Raw genomic sequence first — 26,240 nt, forward strand, 5'->3', positions numbered from 1 at the left:
ATAATCAGAGTCAAAAGGGCCCTTAGAGATCGTCTCATCCCACCTGGTTTGACGAGGAACCTGAGGCCCAGGAGACTTCAGAGCTACCATGAGACCTTCGGCTGTCCATGGGCAGAGCGGGGCCGGCTAATCCCGGCTCCCTGTGTCCACGTGGTGCTGCTACGCTACCTGCCCCTCTTGTCCCCTGCACGCGCTCCCTCCATCGGTGAGCAGAGAAGCCTCCAAGGAAAACAGGCAGGGGGCTCCCTTGCTGGTCCCATGGATAAGAATCTCCATTGCAGGGCAGGGGATGTGGCTCTATCCCTGCTCGGGAACTAAGATCCTATGTGCTGCGGAGCAACTAGGCCCGGGCCACAGCTGCTGAGCCTGATGCCACAGCTAGAGAGACCCTGTGCTGACTGAGACCCCATACAGCCAAATAGATAAATACATATTTAAAAAGATACCGATCCAGGAAAGGGGATCAGGACAAATCCAAGGGATCCTAGAGCAAGGCCAGGGCCAAACCCTAGGCCCGTCCCGTCCTGGGCTGGCATGGCGGCTCCTTGGCTCTTTTCTCCTCCCCTACCCCTTCTGCCTTCTATCTTCCTTCTGACTCTTATCACCTGCTAGCATCCTTCAGTATTCCCAGCTGTCCTCTCCCTGACTACCTCCTCCAAGGGTGTTGGGAGCTCAGGTTGTTGGTGACGAGGAAGGAGGGAAGAGGAAGCCCAGTGTCTCCTTCTCTCTCTGCCTGTACTCACATTCCCTTCCTGGACGAGGTGCAGAGACAGCCACACTGTAGAAAGTGACAGGCCAGGGACTTCCCTGATGGCTCAGTGGAGGACGGGAGTCTGCCTGCCAATTCAGGAGACACAGGTTCGATCCCTGGTCCGAGAGGACCCTGCATGCCCTGGAGCAACACAGCCACAACTCCTGAGCCCGTGCTCTAGAGCCGGGGAGCCACAGCTACTGAACCCGCCTGCTGCAACTACCGAAGCCCCCGCGCTCTAGAGCCCATGCTCCGCAACAAGAGAAGCCACCGCAGCGACAAACCAGCCCACCACAACAGAGAGTACACCCCGCTTGTCGCAACTAGAGAAAGCCTGCCCAGCAACAAAGACCCAGTGCAACCAAAAACAAATACACAAGTCAAAATTATTTTAAAAAAGAAAGAAAGAAAGCTGCAGGCCAGAAGCTACAAGAGCGGACATTACTAGTCCTGACTGCCAGCCACTTCCCCGTCTGGGCCCCAGGTTCCTTATCTCTAGAATGAGAGATAATCAGGAGCTTTCAGGGGTCAACAGATATGTAAGGCTTCCTTAGCTGGCTTCCGGCTGTAAGGGACATAGCCCTGCCACTTCAATCAGTATGACTCCTGCGTGTTTACATGCTGGAGGCCCCACAGTCATTTCCTAGGATATAGTTCTATGGTTTAAAGGTTTAAAAATAACCAGTTGAATAGAAGAACAAGTTCTTCTAATCATTCTGGGAAGAAGTATGATCGCCAAAAGACAGGCAGCTAGAAGGCTGTCTTTTCCTTTCTTTTTCTTCTTTCTCCTCTTTTATTTATTCTTTAAATTTTTTTTAAATGCTTTCAATTCTAAGGTAAAGCAAAGTGTTCAGCCTTCTTGGGAACAAAGCTCTGAGGTTAGAAAGCTGAGAACGCTGAATTGGGCTGGGGGATCTGGAAACACAGAAAAGGCGTGGGCTTTGGAGGCAGACAAGCACAGGTGTGAATCCTGATTTTGCCATTTCTAAATCTTGGGCCCAGCACCCTCAAGATCCCTAACAGTAAACATTTTCTTCTCCAGCTTTTGTATGAAATATTAGTTAGGCACCACAAGCCATCTCGGGCACAGAGGAAACAAGAAGCCTTGTCCATTTCACTTTGCGTTCTGAGGCAGAGGAAGCTAGGGGTGGGCTCTGGTTTCTCAGCTTTCCCAAAAAGACAGGCAGGAGAGCGGCCCCCAGGAGGGAGGGATGACTAAGGTGGCAGAGGCTAACGTGATTGTAAGGTGTGGGTTTAGGAACGAGAAAGAGGTGGAAGGGAACGGGCGAGGGGAAGGGCAGCCGCTGGGTACCCACAGAGTGAAATATTTGTGGCTCAGAAAGCATGTAGCCGCTCCCTGGGGCCAGGCAACCTGCCTGTCAGCGACATTCAGACGAGGAACCTGCCTGCCTGAAACCTCAGTGGGGAAGGAGATGCTCCTCAAATCAGTTTCTGACTCTCTTTAAGCAACCCCAGCTAAAAACAAAGCGGCTAGCACTTCACAAGTGACTAGAGGGGAGCTATGGTTTCCCAGGAAGAAACACGCATCAAGAGTCAAGATACCTGACACTAGCCTTGTTATTACTCAAACTCAGTGATGCCCACAGTTCATGAGACCCCAGGAACTGGATCAGAAGTTCCACTTTCTTATGGTCCTCATTCTGCCTCACAGTCACTGCCATTTGCTTCCAATCTCATCCACCTAGAGTACCCTTAAGGCTTCCCAGGTGATGCAGTGGTAAAGAATCCACCTTCCAGGAAACGGAAGAGATGGGGGTTCGATCCCTGGGTTGGGAAGATCCCCTGGAGGGCATAGCAACCCACTCCAGTATTCTTGTCTGGAGAACCCCATGGACAGAAGAGCCTGGCGGGCTACAGTCCATGGGATTCCAGAGTCAGACACCATTGAGCGCACACACACTCCCGAGAGTACCCTTCAGGGGACCTATGGCAGGGTTTTATCCTTCACTACGTGTTGACCAATCAAAGCAAAGGAAAGAAGAGGTGGCAAGAACCGGCAGCCTGACTGCGGCCTCCGGGGAGGCGTGGTCCCCAGCCAGAGTGGGTGCAGCCACTCATGCTGCCAACAGGAGGAGGGGATGGAAAACGCACAACAGTTCACACCAATCAGCTTACCCCACGTGTCCAATCTGGACAAACGTACAGGGGAGGACGGAGACCACCGGACCGACTGGGCTGGGCTGACACACTCACACGTCCTCCTCCCTTCGCCTCTGACCACCCAGCGCCGTGTCCTGCCCTGAGAGAGATCAGTTAGAGCCTCCTGCCCGGGATCAAGCGCTGCTGACAACAGGCCTGGCTGTTAATGCCTTGTTCTTGTCACCACCCCCCTCCTCTCTTCTGGCCAGTGTCTCGTCAGGTGGACATCATGGGGCAAGCCCTGGCCAACACTGCCTTTGTCTGTCCCCATGGAGGGCACCGGACAAGCCAGGCTCTGCCGCAAGGACCCACTCAGAAGTTAGAGTCCTGAGTTAGAGTCCTGATTAATTTGCCAATTAGACAACTAGTAACTTATTTTATTTATTTATTTGGCTGTATCAGATGTTAATTGCGACACTTAGGACCTTCTATCTATCTTGAAGCCTGTGGGATTTTTTTTTTAAGTTGCAACATGCAGGATCTTTAGTTGTGGCATGAGAACTCTTAGTTGTGCATGTGGGATCTAGTCCCCTGACCAGGGATCAAACCCAAGGCCCTGTATTGGGAGCGTGGAGTCTTAGCCACTGGACCACCAGGGAAGTCCCCTTAGTTAACTTCTTTATATCTCAGTTTTCCCATCTGTAAAATGGGGCTGCTAATATAACCTGCGACTACAAAGATTAAATGAGTTAATACAGGTGATAATGCTTAGAGCAGTGCCTAGCACAGAGCAAGTACTCAACATCCTTAAACTTGATTGAACCAGTGTGACTGGTGCCCCGCCCCCCCCCAAGGTCAACTGTGGAAGAATTATAAACAGAAAATACCACGAAATGAAGAAAATTGTGAGATACTCCTTGGGTGAGGGAGAACCCACTCTGAACTGGTGCGAGTGAGGGGTGGCTTTGGTTTATGGCAGGAGGTGGCCAAGCATGGCTGTGGAATGAGAGAAAAAAAAAGAGTGTGTCTGAGGTTTTCATCGCTCTTCTCTGCAATTTCTTAGGACAGTGATGTGACATCGCCTTCAGGACTCAAACTGCTGGTTTACACAACAGTGTGAATGTACTGAGTGCCACTGAACTGCGCGGCTAAATACAGTTAAAATAGTATGTTTTGGGGACTTCTCTGGTGGTCTAGTGGTTAAGAAACTGCCTTCCGCGAGGGTGGGATGATCTGAGAGAAGAGCATCGAAACATGTATATTATCAAGTGTGAAACAGATCACCAGTCCAGGTTGGATGCATGAGACAAGTGCTCGGGGCTGGTGTACTGGGATGACCCAGAGGGATGGGATGGGGAGGGAGGTGAGAGGGGGGTTCAGGATGGGGAACACATGTAAACCCATGGTTGATTCATGTCAATGTATGGCAAAAAACCACTACAATATTGTAAAGTAATTAGCCTCCAACTAATAAAAATAAGTGGGGGAAAAAAAAAAAGAATCCACCTTCCAATGCAGGGGACATAGGTTCAATCCCTGGTCCAGAAATTAAGATTCTACCTGCGTTGGGGCAACTACAGAACCCACATGCTCCAGAGCCCTCACATCGTGACTAGAGAGATGCCTGAGAACCCCAACTGAGACCAACTCAGTCATAAATAAATAATTGTTTTAAAAAACTAGTATGTTTTATGTGACCTTTACTACGATAAAAACATTTTTTAAAAATGCAATGCCATTTTATGTTATAATTCTTAAAGTGAGAGATGGGTTCATGGTTAGTAGTTTTATGGTTCATAACTTACATAAACATTACATATATTCTTTTATAAGTATCAAATACTTCAAAATCAAATTAATATATTTAAAAATAAAAAAGTTATCAATGAACTTTTTGTGCCCTGGAGCATTAAAATCTATCCTTCTACCTATCACTTTGTGGACAACTTTCAGGGTGGATGAATAGATAAATGCAGTATTTTGATTGGGCTGTAACTTTAGGGAGTGTACACAAAAGTCAAAACTTATCAAAATGTACAAATTAATGTATGTGCCTATTATTGTATGTCAATGATTCCCCAACAAAATTCTGTAAAACAAGCAAACAACAACAAAAAAACACTGATCCAGGTGCTGGTAAGGGTAACATCGGAGCATTGAAGATGCACTGTGCTTATGAGGAGCCAATCAAAAACAGGAGAGGGAACTGAACTTTGGACAGTTGTTTGCTCTCCTCATCCCCTCAACTTTCCAAGCAAATGAATTGCAATCTAAGAAGAACTTCCCCCTAAGGTTGCTTCTCCCATGGGAGGTGGGGGGCAAAGGGTGATGTCTGACATGAGGAGTTATTTTGTGGGGTTGGGTCTGATTGACTTGGGAGTTTTGATGCCTGGAGTTCTCAGTCTTAGGACTCATCCACCCCTGACCCTCACCCCCTGAGCTAAATGGCGCTGGTACACATTGTTGAACAGAGCAACCTATGTACCCATGGGCAAAATAACAAGACAGGTGAAGAGAACAACTAATTCAGAGGGATACAACCCACTTGATTACAGACTGTCCCTTAAGTAGAAAGATGACCAGGACAGACCAACATTTTAAAAGTAGGTTAATAAACACGTTAAAGGTGGTTCAAACAGTAAAAGATCTGCCTGCGACGCAGGAGACTCAGGTTCTATCCCTCGTTCAGGAAGATCCCCTGGAGCAGGGAATGATTTCCCTCTCCAGTATTGCCTGGAGAGTTCTGTGGTCAGAGGAGCGTGGCAGGCTACAGTCCATGGGATCGCAAAGAGTTGCACATGACTAATCGACTAACACTTTCACTTTCAAAAGAGATCAAGGCAAATATTACCAATATTACAACAGAATGAGAAAACATAAAGAAGAATCAAACAGAAATAACACATATAGAAAAGTAGAATAGTTGAAGTAAGGAAAACAACTTTAGTAAAATAAGCAATGTTAGGCATAAAAAATGAATAACTAAAATTGAGCACACAGTAGACTTGAAAATTAGTGGAATGGACACAGCTGGGAAATGCATTAGGGAATTGAAAGACAAAAGAGAGAATATATCCCAGAAGAAGAAAAGCAAAGCAAAGAAACAGGAAAGCTAAGAAATATGAGGGACAGAAGCAGCAGTGCTTCGTGGTTAAAAGAGCAATCAAGCTAAGTATACATCCAAAAAAAAAACCTCACATAAGATCATTAGGGACATGAACAGGATATTCACCTTACCATGATTTGTGGTGGCAGGACTTGGAAGCAATCTGGGTCTCCATCACTGGGAATCCCTGGGTAAGAGGCACAGGTACCATGGAAGAGTATGTAGCAGTTAGAAGCAAAGGATTAGATGCATTCACAAAAGGATCACAGTGATAAGTGAGAAAATGAATGAGATCTAAGCCATGATAACACTTCTATAAATTAAAAAATATACGCATATATATAGATATATGCACTACCATGTGTAAAATAGATAGCTAGTGGGAAGTTTGGAGAAGGCAATGGCACCCCACTCCAGTACTCTTGCCTGGAAAATCCCATGGACGGAGGAGCCTGGCAGGCTGCAGTCCATGGGGTCACTAAGAGTCGGGCACGACTGAACGACTTCACTTTCACTTTTCACTTTCATGCATTGGAGAAGGAAATGGCAACCCACTCCAAGGTTCTTGCCTTGAGAATCCCAGGGATGTGGGAGCCTGATAGGCTGCTGTCTATGGGGTCGCACAGGGTCGGACACGACTGAAGTGACTTAGCAGCAGCAGCAGTGGGAAGTTTCTATGTAGTACTGGGAGCTCAGCTCAGTGCTCTGTGATGATCCCGATGGTTGGGATGGGGTAGGGTGGGTTGGGGTGGGAACGAGGCTCAAGAGGAGGTGGATAGGTGTATACATATATCTGATTCACTTTGTTGGACAGCAAAAACTAACACAACATTGTAAAGCAATTATACGCCAGTAAGAAAAAAGAAGTAGAGAAAATAATTAAAATTGGGGGAAAAAATGTGCATACAATCTTACTGATATCATATTGGTTATGAAGGAGCTAAGATTGAAGCTTCAAGGAAAGAAAATGCTTATTTGCAAATTAGCTAGACAGATATGAGAATTTACGCTAAAATTGAAATTTCTCATAGTGCAAATTAGTGCAGAGTTTTCTAACATAAATATGCAGGAGATTTTCATTGTAATCAATAGTATTATATAAATTGGCTACAAAAACAAGAAAGTTTAAATGTTGGTATTAATACATCTTAGAGTTGCTTTTCAATTTATGCAATATCTCTTTAAATTTCATGTGAATAATACTGATTGACAGGAGAGTTGGTAAATTTACTTATCTTGGACATAGTTTTGAAACTGATATATGCTTTTGCTTCAAAGTTAAATCAGCTACAAAATAAAGCAATTTTGTCAATTTGGATGCAGATATTAAAAGAAAGTGGGGTTTTTTTTGGTATTTAATTCAGTTACTGGAAAATTTTAAAGCATGCTTGGAACAACTCATGTACATGAATCTACTTTTCAATATTAATTTTATGGTCTAAAAACAGTTCAAGTATTTCTGATGAAAATTTAGCATTCAAATTGAGGTACACTGTAAGAGTAAAACACACAGTGGATTTTGAAGACAAAAAAGAATGTAATATATCTCAGTAATTTTTATATTGATTACATCTTGAGATAAAATTTTGGATACACCGGATGGAATAAAATACATGAAAAAGTTTAAAATACATACATACTAGAAGTATTATCTATTATTCAAGAACACACATAAGCAAAAGAAATACACATTAAAAATATCTGATGGTTGCCTAACGCTATAATGCTGAATGTAGTTTAGATGGAAGGGGTAATGAGATAAGAGGGAATAATCAATTAAACAAGAGAGGCTTTATATGAACCACTGATGAAAGAAGGCTATAAGTCAAGGAGAGTGATTAACCCAGTCCTCTGTATATAAGATTCCTTGCCACCAAGGAAAGAGAAAAAAAAGCAATGAGTCACCTGAAGTCTCAGCGACTCTTAAGGCCCAGGGCACCTGAGGTAAAAGCAGAAAACAAGTAGAAAGGCGTCTGAAATCAAAATTTCAAGGAGTACGGTAGCACCGGCTCTCAGAGCACTTAAATCGTTTCCTCAAACTTCATTTCCTCGGCTATTTTAGTTCCGATGGAAAATGCCACTTAAGTTTGACCTCACCACTCAATCGTCGGCCTCAATGGTTGAAGCTAATTTCTGCGCTGAGGTCAAGGCAGTGCCGCCTAGTGGCGCATCTGTGAACTGCACTGCGGGAGAAGGACGCCGGGAGGGGCCCAGTAACAGGTGGGTGAGAGTCAGCCTGAGGACCAAAAGCAGAGCCCAGGACAGCTGGTGTTTGGCAAGGCGACTTATAGAAGAAACGCCGCAAAGGGCAAGTTGGAATTCTCACCAGTCATCCGAACTGTATTCTCCCAGACATCCTGACAGCTGCCAGGGACTTTAGAGGCCCAGAGGAAAGGGGATGACTTGCCCAAGGTCACACTGTAAGTCATGGCAGACGTGGGACAAGAAGCTAGGACTCGACTCTACAGCAACGGTAGGAGCTGAAATTGCTGATGCGGGTTCCCTCTAGGGGAGGCCTGCTGCACCCCCTCCAGGGAGCATGGAAGCAAGAAGGCATCAGTGGAAGAGCTGGCCTGGCACGCAGAGCATGGATGGCTCTAAGTAAGGAGGCTCTAAGTAAGGAGGAAGCAGGCATTTATTCTCAGCATGTGCTTTCAGTTCTAAAGATGATTCTCTTTTCTCGGTTTCTCTTTACACCAGCTTCTTCTTGTGCTTCTTGAATTCTGACTTCCTCCCTAGCACTCCATCGACGACTGTTCTGTGACTAGATCTGTGGTCTTAGACACCTCAAGGCCTTCTCTGTACTTAAAACACTAAAGTTGTCACTGATCCTCTTTTCCTTCATCTCCTTTATCCAGGCTACTCTCATTCACTCATTCAACACTTAATGAGCACCCACAGTAGGCAGGTACTTTGACTAAGATGAGTAAGAGGCCATCCCTGACCCCAGGGAGCTCACTGCCTTGTATGGAGGACTGTTGTTACTCACTCGTGTCCAACTCTTTGCAACCTCATGGACTGCCTCATGCCAAGCTCCTCTGTCCTCCAGTCTCCTGGAGTTTGCTCAAATTTATGTCATTGAGTCAGTGATACTATCTGACCACCTCATCCCCTGCCACTCCCCTTTTCCTTTTGGTATAGAGGATGCAGATGTATAAATCAATACAGTTTTAATATAATGATAAATAGCCTCACTAAGTTTTATGAGGTGTAACATAACCCCCAAAAAGAAAGCACTTAGAATCCTACCTGAAAAAGATCTGAAGTCCCAGGTTCCTTCCTAAATTGATCAAGCTTCACATTTTCAACTGACCTTTGGACATTTCTCACCTGAGGCACTTCAAACTCAAGTATGTTTTAAACCTAGCTAATCACCCATCTCCCAAATCACATATTTGTGACACAAAAACAGATAAACAATAATAACAACATCTACTTAAGACAACTGTGGTGTATACTCAAGACTGGAATCGATTAAGTCTGTGTTTAAACCATTGCTGTGCAATTTATTTAGAGAAAAATGAAAGCCTCCCTAGAACCTAGAAAAGGGAGAAACAAAGAATCTTATGATTCGGTTGGTGTCCTCTCCAGATGATACAGATATTTTTTGTCTAGCATGTGTGCTCAGTCATATCTGACTCTTTGAGACCCCATGGACTGTAGCACACCAGGCTCCTCTGTCCATGAAATTCTTCAGGCAAGAATACTGGAGTGGGTTGCCATTTCGTACTTCAGGGGATCTTCCTAGACAAGGGATCGAACCGCATCTGTGTCTTCTGCATTGGCAGACGGATTCTTCACCACTGCACCACCTAGCAGTCAGACATAAGTGCCCCTTCTGAGGAAAAGGAGATAATAGTCAGTAAGGTCATCCAATTCACTCTTTTGGTTCAAAGTCTTTACACGTCAAGCTGCCTTCTGGTTAGAATCTTAATGCCCTAAGGAGAAGGAATTAGATAAGAATATTTCTCACCATAAATGAGTAACTCAGAACCATTTCCATTTCCATCAACCATCTAGGACCCTACCATAATAGATGCTGGGAGTTGCCTACACTGCCTAGGAGCCTCTTTGAGGCATTCCCAGCCCCTACTCTCTTCTCCACTTCACATAATCCTCAGCTGTTAACATAATCTTTCTCCGATTCCATTCTCATGAGGTCATTCCCCAGCTCTGTCACCCCTGGCATCTCTCTGGGTCTATTTTATCAGTCTAAAGTCATCAGCCTGGAACCCAGAGCTTATCAACTGTCCCCAACATCGCCATTTCAAAGAAGCTTACATAGCCTTCACTCCAGACAAGTTAATTTGCCTGCCATTTATCGCTTTCCCTTTGAGTTTGCAGAGTCCTTGAGCCCTAGACCCTGCAGCACATCTCAGTGCTCACCCTCAACCAAGATGCATATTCTGATGAGCCTCAACACTTCAGACACTGCCTTGACTTTGAATACCTCAAGAACATGTGGACAAGGCCAGCATATAGAGGGACAAGGCCCTCTATATCCAGAGAAGGGAAAGTGTTAGTTGCTGAGTTATGTACAACTCTTTGCAACCCCATGGATGTAGTCTGCCAGGATTCTCTGTCCATGGAATTCTCCAGGCAAGAATTCTGGAGTGGGTAGCCATTCTCTTCTCTAGAGGATCTTCCTGACCCAGGGATTGAAGCCCAGTCTCCTGCATTGCAGTTGGATTCTTTATTGTCTGAACCACCAGGAAAGCCCAATGTCCAGAGAGGGGGAGTCAAAAAAGCATCAAAGGGGGTTTCCTTGACTAGTCAGTGGTTAAGAGTTCACCTTCCAATGCAGGGGGTGCATGTTCAGTCCCTAATTAGGGAACTCAGATCCCACATGCCTCAGTGCCCCAAACAACTTAACAAGCAGAGAAGCAATATTGTAAAAAACTTAGTAAAGACTTTAAAATGGTCCACATTAAAAAAAAAAAAGTTTTTTTTAAAAAGCATCACAGGACTTCCCTAGAAGGTCAGTGGTTAAGAATCTATGCTTCCCCTGTAGTGGGTGCAATCGCTGGCCGGGGAACTAAAGATCCTACGTGCCGCTTGGTGGAGCCAAAAAAAAGAAAAGCATCAAATTATGATCAGTAAGAGATAAACTAAGTGGTCAAGTCATTCAATTATCAGATATTAAAAATGATTAGAGATTTATTTTAAAATCTGTTCATATTTGTACAGGGTACTCTGCTAGGTGATGGGGATATCATGAGAAGCCAAAGTCCCTGCCTTCATGGAACTTATTGTCGTTGTCGTTCAGTCTCCCAGTCACGTCCGACTCTGCAACCCCATGGACTGCAGCACTCCAGGCCTCCCTGTCTCCCAGAGTTTGCCTAAGTTCATGTTCATTGTATCGGTATTGCCGTCCAGCTGTCTCACTCTCTTATCCTTCTGCGCTTGATCTTTCCCAGCATCAGGGACTTTTCCAATGAGTCGTCTGTTGGCATCAGATGACCAAAATACTGGAGCGTCAGCTTCAGTATCAGTCCTTCCAGTGAATATTCAGGGTTGATCTCCCTTAAGAGAGACTGGTTTGATCTCCTTGCTGTCCAAGGGACTTTCAGGAGTCTTCTCTAGCACAACAGTTTGAAGGCATCAATTCTTTAGCATTCTGCCTTCTTTACGGTCCAGCTCTCACAACTGCACGTGACCACTGGGAAGACCAGAGCCTTGACTATATGAACCTTTGTTGGCAAAGTAATGTCTCTGTTTTTGAACAGACTGTCTAGGTTTGTCATCGCTCTCCTGTGAAGAAGCAATCATCTTCTGATTTCATGACTGCAGTCACCATCCGCAGTGATTTTGGAGCCCAAGAAGAGAAAATCCATCACTACTTCCACCTTTCCCCCTTCCATTTGCCACGCAGTAATGGGGCTGCATGCCATGATCTCAGTTTTTTCATATTTAGTCTTAAGCTGGCTCTTTCACTCTCCTCCTTCACCCTCATCAAGAGGTTCTTTAGTTTCTCTTTGCTTCTTTGCTTTCTGCCATTAGAGTGGTATCATCTGCATAGCTGAGGTTGTTGATATTTCTCCTGTCTTGATTCCAGCTTGTAACTCACCCAGGCCAGCATTTTTCATGACGTGCTCAGTGTATAGGTTAAACAAACAGGGTGACGGCATACAGCCCTGACGTACTCCTTTCTCGATCTTGAAACGATCAGTTATTCTGTGTGTGTGTGTGTGTGTGTGTGTGTGTTGGTTGCTTAGTCATATCCGACTCTTTGCAACCCCATAGACTGCAGCCCACCAGGCCCCTCTGTCCATGGGATTCTCTAGGCAAGAACACTGGAGTGGGTTGCCTTTTCCTTCTCCAAAAGGAACTATAGAAAGAAAGAAAGTGAAGTTGCTCAGTCGTGTCCAACTCTTTGCAACCCCATGGACTGTAGCCTACCAGGTTCCTCTGTCCACGGAATTTTCCAGGCAAGAGTACTGGAGTGGATTGCCATTTCCTTCTCCAGGGGATCTTCCCGACATGGGGATCGAACCCAGGTCTCCTGCATTGCAGGCAGATGCTTTGCTGTCTGAGCTACCAGAGCAACTAAAGCCTAGGAAATTACGGAGAACACATGCTCCAGAGCCTGTACCAGAACTAGACAGTCTGTGCACGGCAACGAAAGATCCCATGTGATGCAATGAAGATCCTGCATGCCAAAACTGAGACCCCAATGCAGCCAAATATATATATAGATATACATATCTATAGATATATTAAAGTGCTAACAAATCTGGTTTCTGGTAAGAGCTCTCTTCCTAACTTCGTAGATGGTTGCCTTCTATGTCCTCATAGGACCTTTCCAAGGTGCATGAACACACACAGGGGAGGGTGGTAGAGAAAAGAGAGTGAGCTCTCCGGGTGTCTCTTCTTAAAAGGACACTAATCCTATCGGATGAGGACCCCACTTTTATGAGCTCATTAACCTTAGATGTCCCCTCTGCAAACACAGCCACACCAGGGGTTAGGGCTTCAACATATGAATTGGGAGCAGGGAAACAAACATTCCATACATAACACCAATCAATAAACAAAAATTAATAATATGAACAGAATGAGTTTATTCTACTTATCCACTAAACAAATAAAACAATGAATGCCCATCTTCTGCAGGCATACAAGGCTTTCCCGGTGGTAAAGAATCCACCTGCCAATGCATAAGATTCGGGTTTGATCCCTGAGTTGGGAAGATCCCCTGGAATACTCCAGTATTCTTGACTGGAAAATTCTATGGACAAGCTCCAGTGGCAAGCTCCAGTCCACGGGGTCAAAAAAGAGTTGGACATGACTAAGAGACTAAACAACAACACGGACATACCTCATTTTATTACACTTTGCTTTGTTACATTTCACAGATATTGTGTTTTCTACTAACTGAAAGTTCATGGCAACCCTGCGTCAAGAAAATCTATTGGCACCATTTTTCCAACAGCATTTGTTCATTTTATGTCACATTTTTGGTAATTCTCACGATAGTTGAAATTTTTCATTATTAATATACTTGTTATGGTGATCTATCTGGGGGCTTCCCAGGAGGCACTACTGGTGAAGTGAGAGATGTGGGTTTAATCCCTGGGTCTGGAAGATCCCCTGGAGGCAGGCATGGCAACCCACTCCAGTATTCTTGCCTGGAGAATCCCATGGACAGAGGAGCCTGGCGGGCTGCAGTCCATGGGGTTGCAGAGAGTCAGACATGACTGAAGCGACTTGGTACACACAGACATGGTGACCTGTGATCCGTGATCTTTGCTGTTCCTACTATTACTTGCTGAAGTATTTTTAAACTAAGGTATGTACATTTTTAAACATAATACTATTACAGATTTAATAGTCTATAGTATACTATAACTTTTATATGTACTGGGAACCCTAAAAATTCATGTGACTTGCTTTGTTTTGATATTTGCTTTATTGTGATGGTTTGGATTAGAACTCACAATGTCTCCAAGGTTTGCCTGTACCTGATACTATACTAAGTGTGGAGAATAACATCCTGGAACAGGCAAACAGGGCCTCGTTCCTTATGAAGCTTATGGGTTTGATAGGAAGAGGACAATTAAACAAGTTATCACAGTAAAGGGTGATAACAGTAATGACAAGTACATTAGCACTCAAGGAAAAGCAGGGATAGCCAAACTATCCCTCTATTCCAATAGGTCAGAAAAAAACTAAAGAAGTGAAATTTGGAGGATGGGTAGAGTTAGTCAAGTGAAGAGTTGAACTAGAGTATCTGGACAGGGACAGGACATATATACAATGTCTCTGGGACAAGAAAGTGGGTTAAGAAGTTCCATGTAGCTAGTGGGGGGGGGGGGGTGGGGAGGGCAGGGACTTTTCCCTCTATCCTCATAAGTTCAGTCTCTGGGGCCTGCAAATTAAACTGACAAAAGACAGATTACCAGAATTTTAAAAACAAGATTTTATTTACACATGCAATGTGCATACACACAGGAAAATTCAGTGATAAATAACTTTAAAGAGGTGGTTAGAACCTGAGACTTACCTATCATCTTAGCATAGAAGATTCTCCACATTTGTAGAGAAGTAACAAGACATAGTGTTTGGGCTTCTAGGGGTGGTATATTATGGAAAGCTAATATATGGGGAAACTAATGGAAGATAAAGGTTATTTTAATAAGGTTTTTTGGTGCAGAACCAACTCAGTGCCAGCTCTGTTTCCAGTGATAATGGCTGCTTTCCTCCTTTTATCAGAGAGGGGAGAGGAAACACCTTCACAAAGGAGAATTTTGTCTGCTTTTAGGCAGATGGGGGTGGGTGGGCAAAAATATCTATATTTGTTGCCTTGCTTTCAGTTCAGAATAATCTTCATGCCAAAGTGGCATTTTCTAATCTCCTTAACTAGAATACATAGTATAAGAGGGAAACAAGTGAGATAAGGCTGAATAAGGAAGCAGAGACTGGACCTTGGATGGCCCTGTTAAGACTAGTTAAAAGGTTTTGGACTATATCCTGAGAACAATGGGAAATCCTGAATAGGGGCAAGTAAAAAGTTAATCAGGGGACTTCCCTGGTGTTCCAGTGGCTAAGACTTCTCGCTCCCAATGTTAGGGATGCAGGTTCAATCCCCTGGTCATGGAACTAGATCCTACATGCCACAGCTAAGAGTTCACATGCCTCTGGAAACATATACTAACATACGTAAAATAGACAACCAGTAGGAATTTGCTGTATGGCTTAGGGAACTCAAACCAGGGCTCTGTGACAACCTAGAGGTGTGGGATGGGCTGGGAGGTGGGAGGGAAGCTCATGAGGGAGGGAACATATGTATACCTACGTGTGTATACCAACATGGCTGATCCATGTTGATGTATGGCAGAAATCAACACAATATTGTAATTATCCTAAAATTAAAAATAAATAAAAAGAAAAAAAAGAGAGTTCACATGCCCCAACAAAGATCAAAGACTCCATGTGCCTCAACTAAGATCTGGTGCAAATAAATGTTTTAAAAAAAAAAAAGAAGTTAATCAACAGAAACTTCAGTTAAAATAGAGTTGGGAGACCAGAAGAGGGAGCTCTCACACCCCCAGACAATAAGAGAGTCCAATAGGAAGAAGAAAGACTTCCTCTTCTTTCCTGGCAAGAGCTCACTCAATGACAGACTGATATAACTCAGCCAAAGAAGAGTCATAGACTTTTTTTATTTATTATAGCCCTACCAATTTCCTTTTCCCTGCCATAAAAGAGTTCTCCTTTTCCCTGGAGAAGAGGAGACTGGTGTTTGCTGGTGACTTGCACGTGGCTCACCATGGTTGCAGACCCTGCACTTCTTCGCTGTCCCAAAATAAACCCATTTTTACGCTGAAGCAATAACTGACAGTCTATTTGTTTTAGGTCAACAGTGGAGAGGCTTGGGGAGGAGAGTCCTGAAACGGTTAGACTTGTTTTTGGAGAGCGGTGAAACCTGAGGCAGAGGAAACATTAAAGTACATTTAGAAAAAAATAAAAATAAAGTACATTTAGGAGGTAAAATCAGTAGCGCTTTGAGACCAGACATTAGGGTTATTAAAGAGTGGTTTCAGGTTTGTGCAATGGAGAAACTGGGACAGATAATAATTCAAATAGAAGAGTGAGGAGTTCCATTCTGAACAAAGTACCTGTGAGACATCCAGAGAAAGATATTCAGCTGACAGCTAGGCATTTAGGCCTGGAGTTCTAAGGAGAGCCTGGCTAGAGATAGAGATTATGGAACAATTTTCAATAAAAAAAAATGAAACCATGAGAATAAGTTCACCTTGGAAGAACATATAGAGTGAGAAGGCCTAGAACTGACCCCGTGAAGCATTCTGATATTAGAAGTTCTGTCAAGGAAACTGATGAGAAACAGAGCAGTAGAAAGAAAACCAGGAAACTGTCATCAGAGATGCCAAAGTAAAGGGATGATTTTTTTTAATGCAATGCTAACATGGTATGTATTGTTTTTAAAAAAACATTTTCTTTATCATGTATTTATTGGGTTGTGCTGGGTCTTAGATGCAGCATGTGGGATCTAATACCCTGCCCAGGGATCGAGCCAGGGCCCCCTGCGTTGGGAGCTCGGAGTCTGAACCCCTGGACCACCAGGGAAGTCTCAAGGAGTTGATTTGATGACCATGGGTGGGGAGAGAGGGGCGGAGCCTCAGAGTAGGTAATATAAAGAGGATAAGAGGCAGCGTCAACAGGGACAAAAGAAGGGTACAGATAAGGCAGACTCAAGGAGTTGAGAAGAGTGAGCTTTCTCTGGGTTATCTCAGTGGGCCTGTACCTTGTCTGTGGTACCATGTCTAGCTTCTTGAATAGTTCCCTAAACCCTGACCTCCAATCTGATTGAACATGAAACAGAACAAGAGGCAGGCTAAGAAAAAGGAAAAAATATCATGTTTGGAATAATGCTTACTGTAATCTAAGTCCACTTGCCAGCTAAATATATGTGGATTGGTGACGGCAGGATGCCCAAGTAGTTGCTGGATGGTGAGTTTCAGTAGGTCGATCAGGAATAGAAAAGGAAGTAAAAATGCTCTAAGAGTCCATCGAAGCACAACTTCAAACAATGTGGTCTTGCTCTGAATGACCACAAAACTGCAACAGATGTGTTAGCCCATGAACAACGGTCAGAAAAGAGATGCTCTTTTTCAGAAAAAAGAAAAAAAGGGTATGGGGGGGGCCGAGGTGGGACTTTAGGCAAATTCTAAGCTTAAGAGCCAGCATGCCAAACATCACAGAATCTCTAAATGCTGAGTCTAGACACACATTTTCACACACACAGAAATTATCTTTATATATCCTGTGTTGTAAGTTTCTACATTGAAATTTACAAGAATCAAATGCCCAGGTACATGACTTGGAAGCCTGTTGTGTGAAAAAGTGCTGTGTGTGTGTAAAATGACCAAAAGCTTAGCAGGATCAGAGTCATGTAAGTAAAACTTTAGCCCACCTTAATAGAAGTCATCCAGACAATAAAAGCATGAGTCCTATTGTATTCTGAATTCATTGGAATAAATCTGGAGTGCTGTGGTCAGTTAAAGCATCACATTTTAAAAGTAATATTGTGTCACATTTTAGGAGTAACTACTCCCCCCCCCCCACACACACTTTCTTTCCATTCCCCCCACCAATTCTCTCATCTGGCATCTCAAACCTGGTAGAGTGTTTTCAAAGACGATCGATCCTTCCCACAGCACATGCCTTTTGTAGTGTTGCTTTTCCACTCTTCCCATCTAGAAGCAGACTCATTTCTCCTCCAGTTGAATCCAGTCGGCCTCTGTGTCTTAATTTGACCAACTAGAAGTGACGGAGCTTGACTTACAGACCTGGCCCTTAAGGGGCCCCACAGCTTCTGTCTTTGCCTTCTTGGTTGCCAGGTGCCAAGTCAAGAAGTTAGGGTCAGACGACTGACTGATGTGAAGTCATGTGGAAGAGAAATAAGGGGCTCAGCCAACAACCAGCACCAAGGGGCCCAACGTGTGAGTGAAGCTATCGTGGATCTTACAGTCCTAATCAAGCCAATGATGGTAATAAATCTGTACCTGTGCTATCCAGTATGGGAATCACTAGCTACATGTCTCTACTGAGTCCTTGGAATGGGCCTAGGGCATCTGAAGAGCTTCATTTTAAATTTCACTTGATTTTAACTAAACTTTAGCTAGTGACTACCACCCTGGACAGTATTCAATAAATCCCACCCTAATTCACCCAGCCCAACTCTGCTAACAGAACAAGGCACAGGGCAGCATAAGATCACCTTTCCCTTTCTGGGGCTACAAGTACATAGGCAGTGACTACAGATGGCCGCCAGTAAAGGTCACAGCTCTGTCAACAAAACAAAACATCCACGCCGCCCCCCCCCCCCCACAACAACACCCAAAGGAAGGGAGTGACCCATTCTAAACTGATTTCATCTACATAAAACGTTAGAACCAGAAACAGAAATATCCACACAAATGGAATATACTATTGAGAAAAACAGTCTTTGCCATATTTTGTTAAACTGAAGTCCCACATCTAGCCTAGAAATGCCCTGATTAGGAAGTCAACCTTCAAAAAGTGTTTTCTTCAACCTTATGGATACGGAAGGGAAAAGGGAGGGAAAGAAAGAGAAACTAAGAACATGAGGTTAATAGATACAAACTACTATACATGAAATAGATAAGCAACTAGGATTTACCATATAGCACAGGGTACTATAAAAAATATCTTGCATAACCTATAGTGGAAAATTAATCTGAAAAAATAAATATATGAATCAATTTGCTATACACCTGAAAATAACACAATGTTGTCAATCAACTATATTTCAATTTTAAAAATACTGCAAAGACTGTTTTTCTCATCTACCAAAAACTAAAATCTTAATAGTTCCCTGTTCACACACTTTAGGGGGAGGGGTAACAGGAAGGAAACTTGAGAGCCTCCTATGTGTGTTAGGCAGTCACATACATTAATGCATTTCGTCCTCTTAATGGTTGTCTTTAAACTAAAGAAATACAAGTTCAGTGAGGTTGTGACTTGCCTAAGGACCTAAAGCTAATAGTGCCACAGATAAAATTGAAATCCAACCTCCTGATTTCCCAATACATCACAATGCCTCTCCTAATCAAGAATAAACATTTCTGCCCTATTTCTGAGATTTTCCATGATCTGGCCACCTAAATAATCACTTCACTTTCACTTTTCACTTTCATGCATTGGAGAAGGAAATGGCAACCCACTCCATTGTTCTTGCCTGGAGAATCCCAGGGATGGCTGAGTCCGGTGGGCTGCCGTCTATGGGGTCGCACAGAGTCGGACACAAATGAAGCGACTTAGCAGCAGCAGCAGCAGCAGCAGTTAATGTTGAATATCTTACCAGATTGATCTCATTCTGCTCCCTTTCACTTTCTCCTTTCTTTTCTTCTAATTTTACCTATCCTTCAAAATCTGGCTTACATCTGAAACTTTTCTCATCTTCAGTTCAATTCCTCAGTCCTGTTTGACTCTTCGTGACTCCATGGACTGCAGCACACCAGGCTTCCCTGTTCATCAACACCTGGAGCTTGCTCAAACTCATGTCCATTGAGTCGGTGATGCCATCCAACCATCTCATCCTCTGTTGTCCCCTTCTCCTCCAGCCTTCAATCTTTCCCAGCATCAGGGTCTTTTCAAATGAGTCAGTTCTTTGCATCAGGTGGCCAAAGTATTGGAGTTTCAGCTTTAGCATCAGTGCTTCCGATGAATATTCAGGACTGATTTCCTTTAGAATTGACCGGTTAGATTTCCTTGCAGTCCAAGGAACTCTCAGTAGTTTTCTCCAACAGCACTGTTCAAAAGCATCAACTCTTCAGGGCTCAACTCTCCTTGTGGTCCAACTCTCACATCCATACATGACTACTGGAAAAACCATAGCTTTGACTAAGATGGACCTTTGTTGGCAAAGTAATGTCTCTGCTTTTTAATATGCTGTCTAGGTTGGTCATAGTTTTCCTTCCAAGGAGCAAGTATCTTTTCATTTCCTGACTGCAATCACCATCTGCAGTGATTTTGGAGCCCCCCACAATAAAGTCTCCCTCTGAGAGACTTTCTCATCTTAATGCTAATTAATTTCCCTTTCCTCTTTTCCGGATTTTTACATCACTTTATAATGGGCATCACATAACATAACATTCTTTGTTACGTTACTTTTCCGTTAAACAGACCGTAATTTGAGGACAGGTGTCAAATTCAATCTTTAAATAGTTGCAATCTTTCCAATTTCCTATTTCCCTTTGAGCCATGAAAAAGAGTTCAGGAATGGATGAACGACCTAAACTTAACAGATACCTCTTGATTAATTAAAATCAGCCCCAAACTCCTGAGTTTAAACCTCTGCTTAATTCACCGCGCACCAATTAATCCAGCAAGCTTGAATCGCGAATCAAGATTGAAGCCCGGCCACGTAACGCTGCCGGTCGACTCCCGCACGCCACGCCCAGCCTATTGGTTACCGATTGGGCGTGACCCTGCCTAAGGGCCGACGGGGCGTGGCGTGCGTGAGTGAAGGCGTGGCCGAGAAGAGGAACAAACGCTTTGGATCACGCTCGGTCGTCTCCGGTACTCCTCGACAACTTCCGGCAACGGTGTTCTCCTCCGCCGATTCACCTCGGGTATTTCCGGTCTCCTTCGGGTCTTTCCGTCTGGCTCCCGCGCGCGTCTCTCCACTTCGGGTTTTTCCGTGTCCCGCTCGGAGGTACTCGGCTCTCGCTCGGCCTCCCCCATCCCCCGGTAACGGTCGCTGGTGAGTTTAAATGAGCCGGGGCTGGCCGGGCCGGAGTCGCTACGGGGGGGGCCTGAGGCACTGCAGAAAGTGGGCCTGAACCTCCAGGATGACGGTGCTGCAGGAACCCGTCCAGGTAATGGTAACCCTCTTCCCTGAGGCTTGGCTCGCAGCCTTGGTCGGGAAGCGGCGTATGGCCACTTCGCGGCCTGGTGCGGCCTAGGCCCGGCTGCTTCTCCCGCCTCACCTCACGCCGGCTCCTGCCTGTCTTCTCGTCAGTTCCGAGGCCTTGCCCGCAGCCTCAGCCGCGTTCCCACTGGCCCTATGTTACTTCTTCCCCGGGTGTGAGCGGAGTTCGGCGATAATCCCTCCTTTTCCCTCCGGGCCAATGTCGGGCGAGCCCCTCCTGTCAGCCCAGGGGCTGGGCCAGAGCCGGGGTGAGCGATGAGAGGCCGAAAACTCGCCCCAGGTGCTCTCTTGCCCAAGGATGGTTGGGACGCACATTTGATCAGCGCCTGTATGATCTTAATAATGGTGGGGCAAGTTTGCGGGGCGAGTGTTGGTTTTGTTTTTGTTTTTGTTTTCTAGGAGAAAGTGGAGAGAGGGTAGGATCGGTGTTTTAAATACTAATTTCTGTTTTGGTGACAAACTGTCTAGCCCACGTTGCTTTTTCTCCCTCACTCAGTTTCCCTCCGGACAATGATCTGCGAAGAGAACCCCAAGGCCCAGTGTAGAGGCGCAAGCACCTATACAAGGGGAGGGGGTGAAAACACCAAATTGGTTTTTTTCCATGACCTGTGATGGGGATCAGGAGTGTTTTACTGTGCATGTTTATAAGGCGTTCAGGAAATGGAAGACAAATCATGGTTTTTCCATCCATACTACACCAAGGTTTGCTTTGACGCACAGTGCTCTGTTGGCATGGAAGAAACCCTATTGGATTTTAAGGGTGTGATGCGGTGCCAAGTCATTTCCCCCTCCTGCCATCTGAAGAAACTAAATCTTTTGTCCCTTGGTGATGGACCAGGTCTGGAAGACTTTTTACACTATCATATGATTCTTTGACTTGATTAGAAGAGTTGACCTCTATCAACCGCTGTCATTGAGTCATACACTTTATTTTGAAAGCAAACCGATTTTAGAAATTGCTTCATATTGCTCTTAAAGGCTTGTGATATCAAATAGTAAAATATTTTAATACATCACTCCTTCCATATTTAATTTTTTTTCATCACAGGATGAAATACCAATTTCTCCTAGTTGGCTCTTTCTCTAGCTGTTTACATATAGCAGCTATTAATTTTTTAATTAGTGTAATGTGGGATTCTGTCTTCTGTACAGAATTGTACAAACAATTCTGTTTGTACATTATACTGGTGCTTTCAAAGCTGTTTCTTTCCATCCAAATTTACTAGTAAAGAATCCCTTTTTAATGTTTGTGTTTTTTTTGAGACCTAACATGAAATTAGAAGTTGCTATCTATACCTTCTAAAATGGATAAGCAGATTACTCAAATTGTTTAATTTGTTTCATATTTTTGTTATTTTGTCTTAACAATTAATGATATATTTGCCTTATAGATATGGCTTCTAAGATGATAAACTAGTTTTATGGATAGCCTATGCTTCTGTGCCAAGTCACTTCAATCGTGTCTGACTCTGCGACCTTGTAGACTGTAGCCTGCCAGGCTCCTCTGTCCATGGGATTCTCCAGGCAAAGAATACTGGAGTGGGTTGCCGTGCCCTCCTCCAGGGGATCTTCCCGTCCCAGGGATCAAACCTGTGTCTCTTATATCTCCCGCATTGACAGGCGGGTTCTTTATCACCAGGGCCACCTAATTTGCATAAAAGCATAGAGAGAAATATGTAGCCAATTCCTTGATAAAGCTATTTCTTGTGTGATAAACACATCAAGTTTTCTGTTTTTCATTAAAGTACTCTTCGGTACTCTTAGCAGTAATGCATTTAGATATTTTTAAGACTCAAGAGTCAAATTTGTCTACTCCCCACACACAACCCACTGACAGTGGTAACAAGTTTTAGGATATAATTAGGTGAGAATTTTGGTTGTAATTTTTAGTATAAGAAGCCATTCAAGAAGGGATATAGAGCAGTAGGAGAACAAGCAACTTTGGCTATTTAAACTATAATAAGTGATTGCTTGTGTTTGTAAAGGAATGAGAGTAAGTTGGAACGGTGTGTCCTCTTGAGGGTTGTCTCAGGGTTTGAAGTGTTATTAGGCATAGAAAAAAGTTGAGAGAAAAGATGAGCAACTGATTTTTGCTTTATCTGTTTTTAAAGCTTTAACATGGGATACCCAGTTTGATATACCATGTAAGCCTAAATATAAGCACTTCCTCCAAATTATCTCTTATAAAAAAGTATTATTTGAGTCCTCAAAAATCTCCTATTATGAGGCAGAAATTCTGTTATTAATTTAATTTTTAAAATAACTATTTGGGGAAGAATAATCGCTAGCCTAAGTGACTTGAATCAGTGCTAATTTGGATGTGTATATAATCCACCTGATAAAATTGATTTTTTAAAAAATCAATTTTATATAGATTTATCCATTATTCCTGGGGGTAAGACATCACAGAAATGTTGAATGAAGTTGTAAAAAAAACCAAAAAGCCTTGGAAAAATCATCTTAATAAGCAGTATAGTAACTGGTTGCTTTTACACATAATATTGTTTTAGACATCATTAGATAGTGAAGGCGGAGAAGGCAATGACAGCCCACTCCAGTGCTCTTGCCTGGAAATCCTATGGACAGAGGAGCCTGGTAGGCTGCAGTCCATGGGGTTGAGAAGAGTCGGACACAACTGAGCGACTTAGCAGCAGCAGTAAAGGAATACTTTTGGCTTGGGATAAGAAGTATAGGGACAGCATCTAACTCAGATTCAAAGGGTACAGTTTTCAGATAACTTAGAATTGAAGATGGTGTATTCAGGAAAATTGTGTTAGATGATTACCCCTCTCCCAAAAAAAGGCTTTTTAATAAATTATTCTATTCAATAGAGTAGAAAAAAAGAAATTCCTAAATATATTTTATGACTGTAAAAATGTATATATATATACATATATATGTAGCTAAATTGATAAATCAATAGCATTTGACTATTTGGGCTTCATTCAAAAAATGTATTCAGATTAGCTGAAATACATTTGTTTATGAAGTTTCCTTTTAGAAAACAGATTCTTATATTTAGGTACAATAAAGTATTTTGAAGACAGTGCTACATAGTACCTGAACTGAGAGGATGTGCTTTGAAGTGGGGAGATAGAGAAGGAGATCATTACAAATATGTGATAATTCCTTTATGGACTAGTGCCCTGATGCAGCTTTTGTGCTTATATAGAGAGAAAGCATGAGACAAATAATCACACATTAATAATTATAAATTGTGATAAGAAGAGTACTATAAGTAGGGTGTTACGAGAGAAACCTAATAAGAGGGTCCTGATTTCAGTCAGGTTTGCAGTTGGACCATCAAAGTTCAGAAGCAGCCTCAATGAAATAATCAAATTGGAAAGAATGTTATGCACCTACTATGTGTCAGGCACAGATAAAAGACATTCTAAAACCTTCTCTAAAAAGGATGTTAGGAAAGTTCCTTTTGAGCAAATAACATTGTAGCTGAGTTCAAAGTTTGAGACACAAACAATTTGAAGAGAATTACAAGCAGAGAAAACAGCATGTGTAAAGTCCCTGAGACATAGTACAACTTGGCATTGGAAGACCTGAAAGGCAGCCAGTGGGGCTGGAGTTGCATAATAATGTAAGGCCATTGTAAGGAGTTCATTTTTCATTCTAAGTGTAATGGGGAATCATTGATGAATTTTCAGCTGGGGGTTGACATAATCTGATATAGATGTTAAGATCTCTGGCTACTGTATGTGAAAGTTCAGGGAAGAAGGAGGCAAGAATAAAAACAGTCTTAAGATGATGGTTCAGTTCAGTCGCTCAGTTGTGTCTGAATCTGCGACCCCATGAACTGCAGCATGCCATGCCTCCCTGTCCAACACCAACTCCCGGAGACCACCCAAACTCATGTCCAATTGAGTCAGTGATGCCATCCAACCATCTCATCCTCTGTCGTCCCCTTCTCCTCCTGCCCTCAATCTTTCCCAGCATCAGGGTCTTTTCAAATGAGTCAGCTCTTTGCATCAGGTGGCCAAAGTATTGGAGTTTCAGCTTTAACATCAGACCCTCCAATGAACACCCAGGACTGATCTCCTTTAGGATGGACTGACTGGATCTCCTTGCAGTCCAAGGGACGCTCAAGAGTCTTCTCTAACACCACAGTTCAAAAGCATCATTTCTTCAGTGCTCTGCTTTCTTTATAGTCCAACTCTCACATCCATACATGACCACTGGAAAAACCATAGCCTTGACTAGATGGACCTTTGTTGGCAAAATAATGTCTCTGCTTTTTAATATGCTGTCTAGGTTGGTAAGAACTTTCCTTCCAAGGAGTAAGTGTCTTTTAATTTCATGACTGTAGTCACCATCTGCAGTGATTTTGGAGCTTAAAAAATAAAGTCTGTCACTGTTTGCACTGTTTCCCCATCCATCTCCCATAAAGTGATGGGACCACATGCCATGATCTTAGTTTTCTGAACTTTGAGCTTTAAGCCAACTTTTTCACTCTCCTCTTTCAGTTTCATCAAGAGGCTCTTTAGTGGTTCTTCACTTTCTGCCATAAGGGTGGTATCATCTGCATATCTGAGGTTATTGATATTTCTCCTGGCCATCTTGATTCCAGCTTGTGCTTCCTCCAGCCCAGAGTTTCTCATGATATACTCTATATATAAGTTAAATAAGCAGGGTGACAATATACAGCCTTGACGTACTCCTTTCCCGATTTGGAACCAGTCTGTTGTTCCATGTCCAGTTCTAACTGTTGCTTCCTGATCTGCATACAGGTTTCTCAAGAGGCAGGTCAGGTGGTCTGGTATTCCCATCTCTTTCAGAACTTTCCACAGTTTATTGTGATCCACACAGTCAAAGGCTTTGGCATAGTCAATAAATAGATGTCAGAAATAGATGTTTTAATGGAACTCTCTTGCTTTTTCGATGATCCAGAGGATGTTTGCAATTTGATCTCTGGTTCCTCTGCCTTTTCTAAAACCAGCTTGAACATCTGGAATTTCACGGTTTATGTATTCCTGAAGCCTTTCTTAGAGAATTTTGAGCATTACTTTACTAGCGTGTGAGAGGAGTGTAATTGTGCAGTAGTTTGAGCATTCTTTGGCATTTCCTTTCTTTGGGATTGGTAACTTATATTAAAGTGGTAGCAGTGGAATAGGAAAGCGGTAGATAAGTTCAAGAGATATTTTGGAGGTAGAATCAATGCATCATGGAAATTGATCATTTGTGAGGGAATCAAGAACAGCTACCTAGATTTTATTTTGGGGGTAATGTTTAATAAATGGAGAATTCTTTTCAGGGAAAATAAATTTGAAGGAGGACCATTAAGAATTATGTTGTGAAAAAATTAAGATATTTGTGAAACCAACTAGTAGAAATTAGATATATAACTTCTCATCTTT

At 43.3% G+C, this 26,240-nt stretch overlaps 2 protein-coding genes across 11 annotated transcripts in view; one reads left to right on the plus strand and one right to left on the minus strand.

Annotated features, from left to right (window-relative positions):
• The window catches only part of MYL4 (myosin light chain 4), a 36,129-nt gene extending 15,067 nt beyond the window's left edge, over positions 1–21,062 (minus strand). The window contains exon 1 of one of the 4 annotated variants that reach the window (XM_065908619.1): positions 20,933–21,062. Coding sequence is in view for 1 of the 4 variants with exons in the window: in XM_065908616.1 (XP_065764688.1) it covers positions 6,084–6,091 (8 nt within the window). In the remaining 3 variants the exon portion in view is untranslated. Of the gene's footprint in view, positions 1–2,887; positions 3,004–6,083; positions 6,129–20,495; positions 20,608–20,932 lie in introns of those variants that run through there. The other 3 variants (XM_065908618.1, XM_065908616.1, XM_065908620.1) reach the window with 3 other exon arrangements.
• The window catches only part of CDC27 (cell division cycle 27), a 48,496-nt gene continuing 42,939 nt past the window's right edge, over positions 20,684–26,240 (plus strand). For all 7 annotated transcript variants that reach the window (XM_065908609.1, XM_065908613.1, XM_065908610.1 and 4 more), the window contains exon 1: positions 20,684–20,821. In XM_065908609.1, coding sequence (XP_065764681.1) covers positions 20,795–20,821 — 27 coding nt within the window. In that variant the 5' untranslated portion in view covers positions 20,684–20,794. The remainder of the gene's footprint in view (positions 20,822–26,240) is intronic.

This window comes from Muntiacus reevesi, chromosome 18 (genome assembly GCF_963930625.1).
Source record: "Muntiacus reevesi chromosome 18, mMunRee1.1, whole genome shotgun sequence".
Lineage (NCBI taxonomy): Eukaryota > Metazoa > Chordata > Mammalia > Artiodactyla > Cervidae > Muntiacus > Muntiacus reevesi.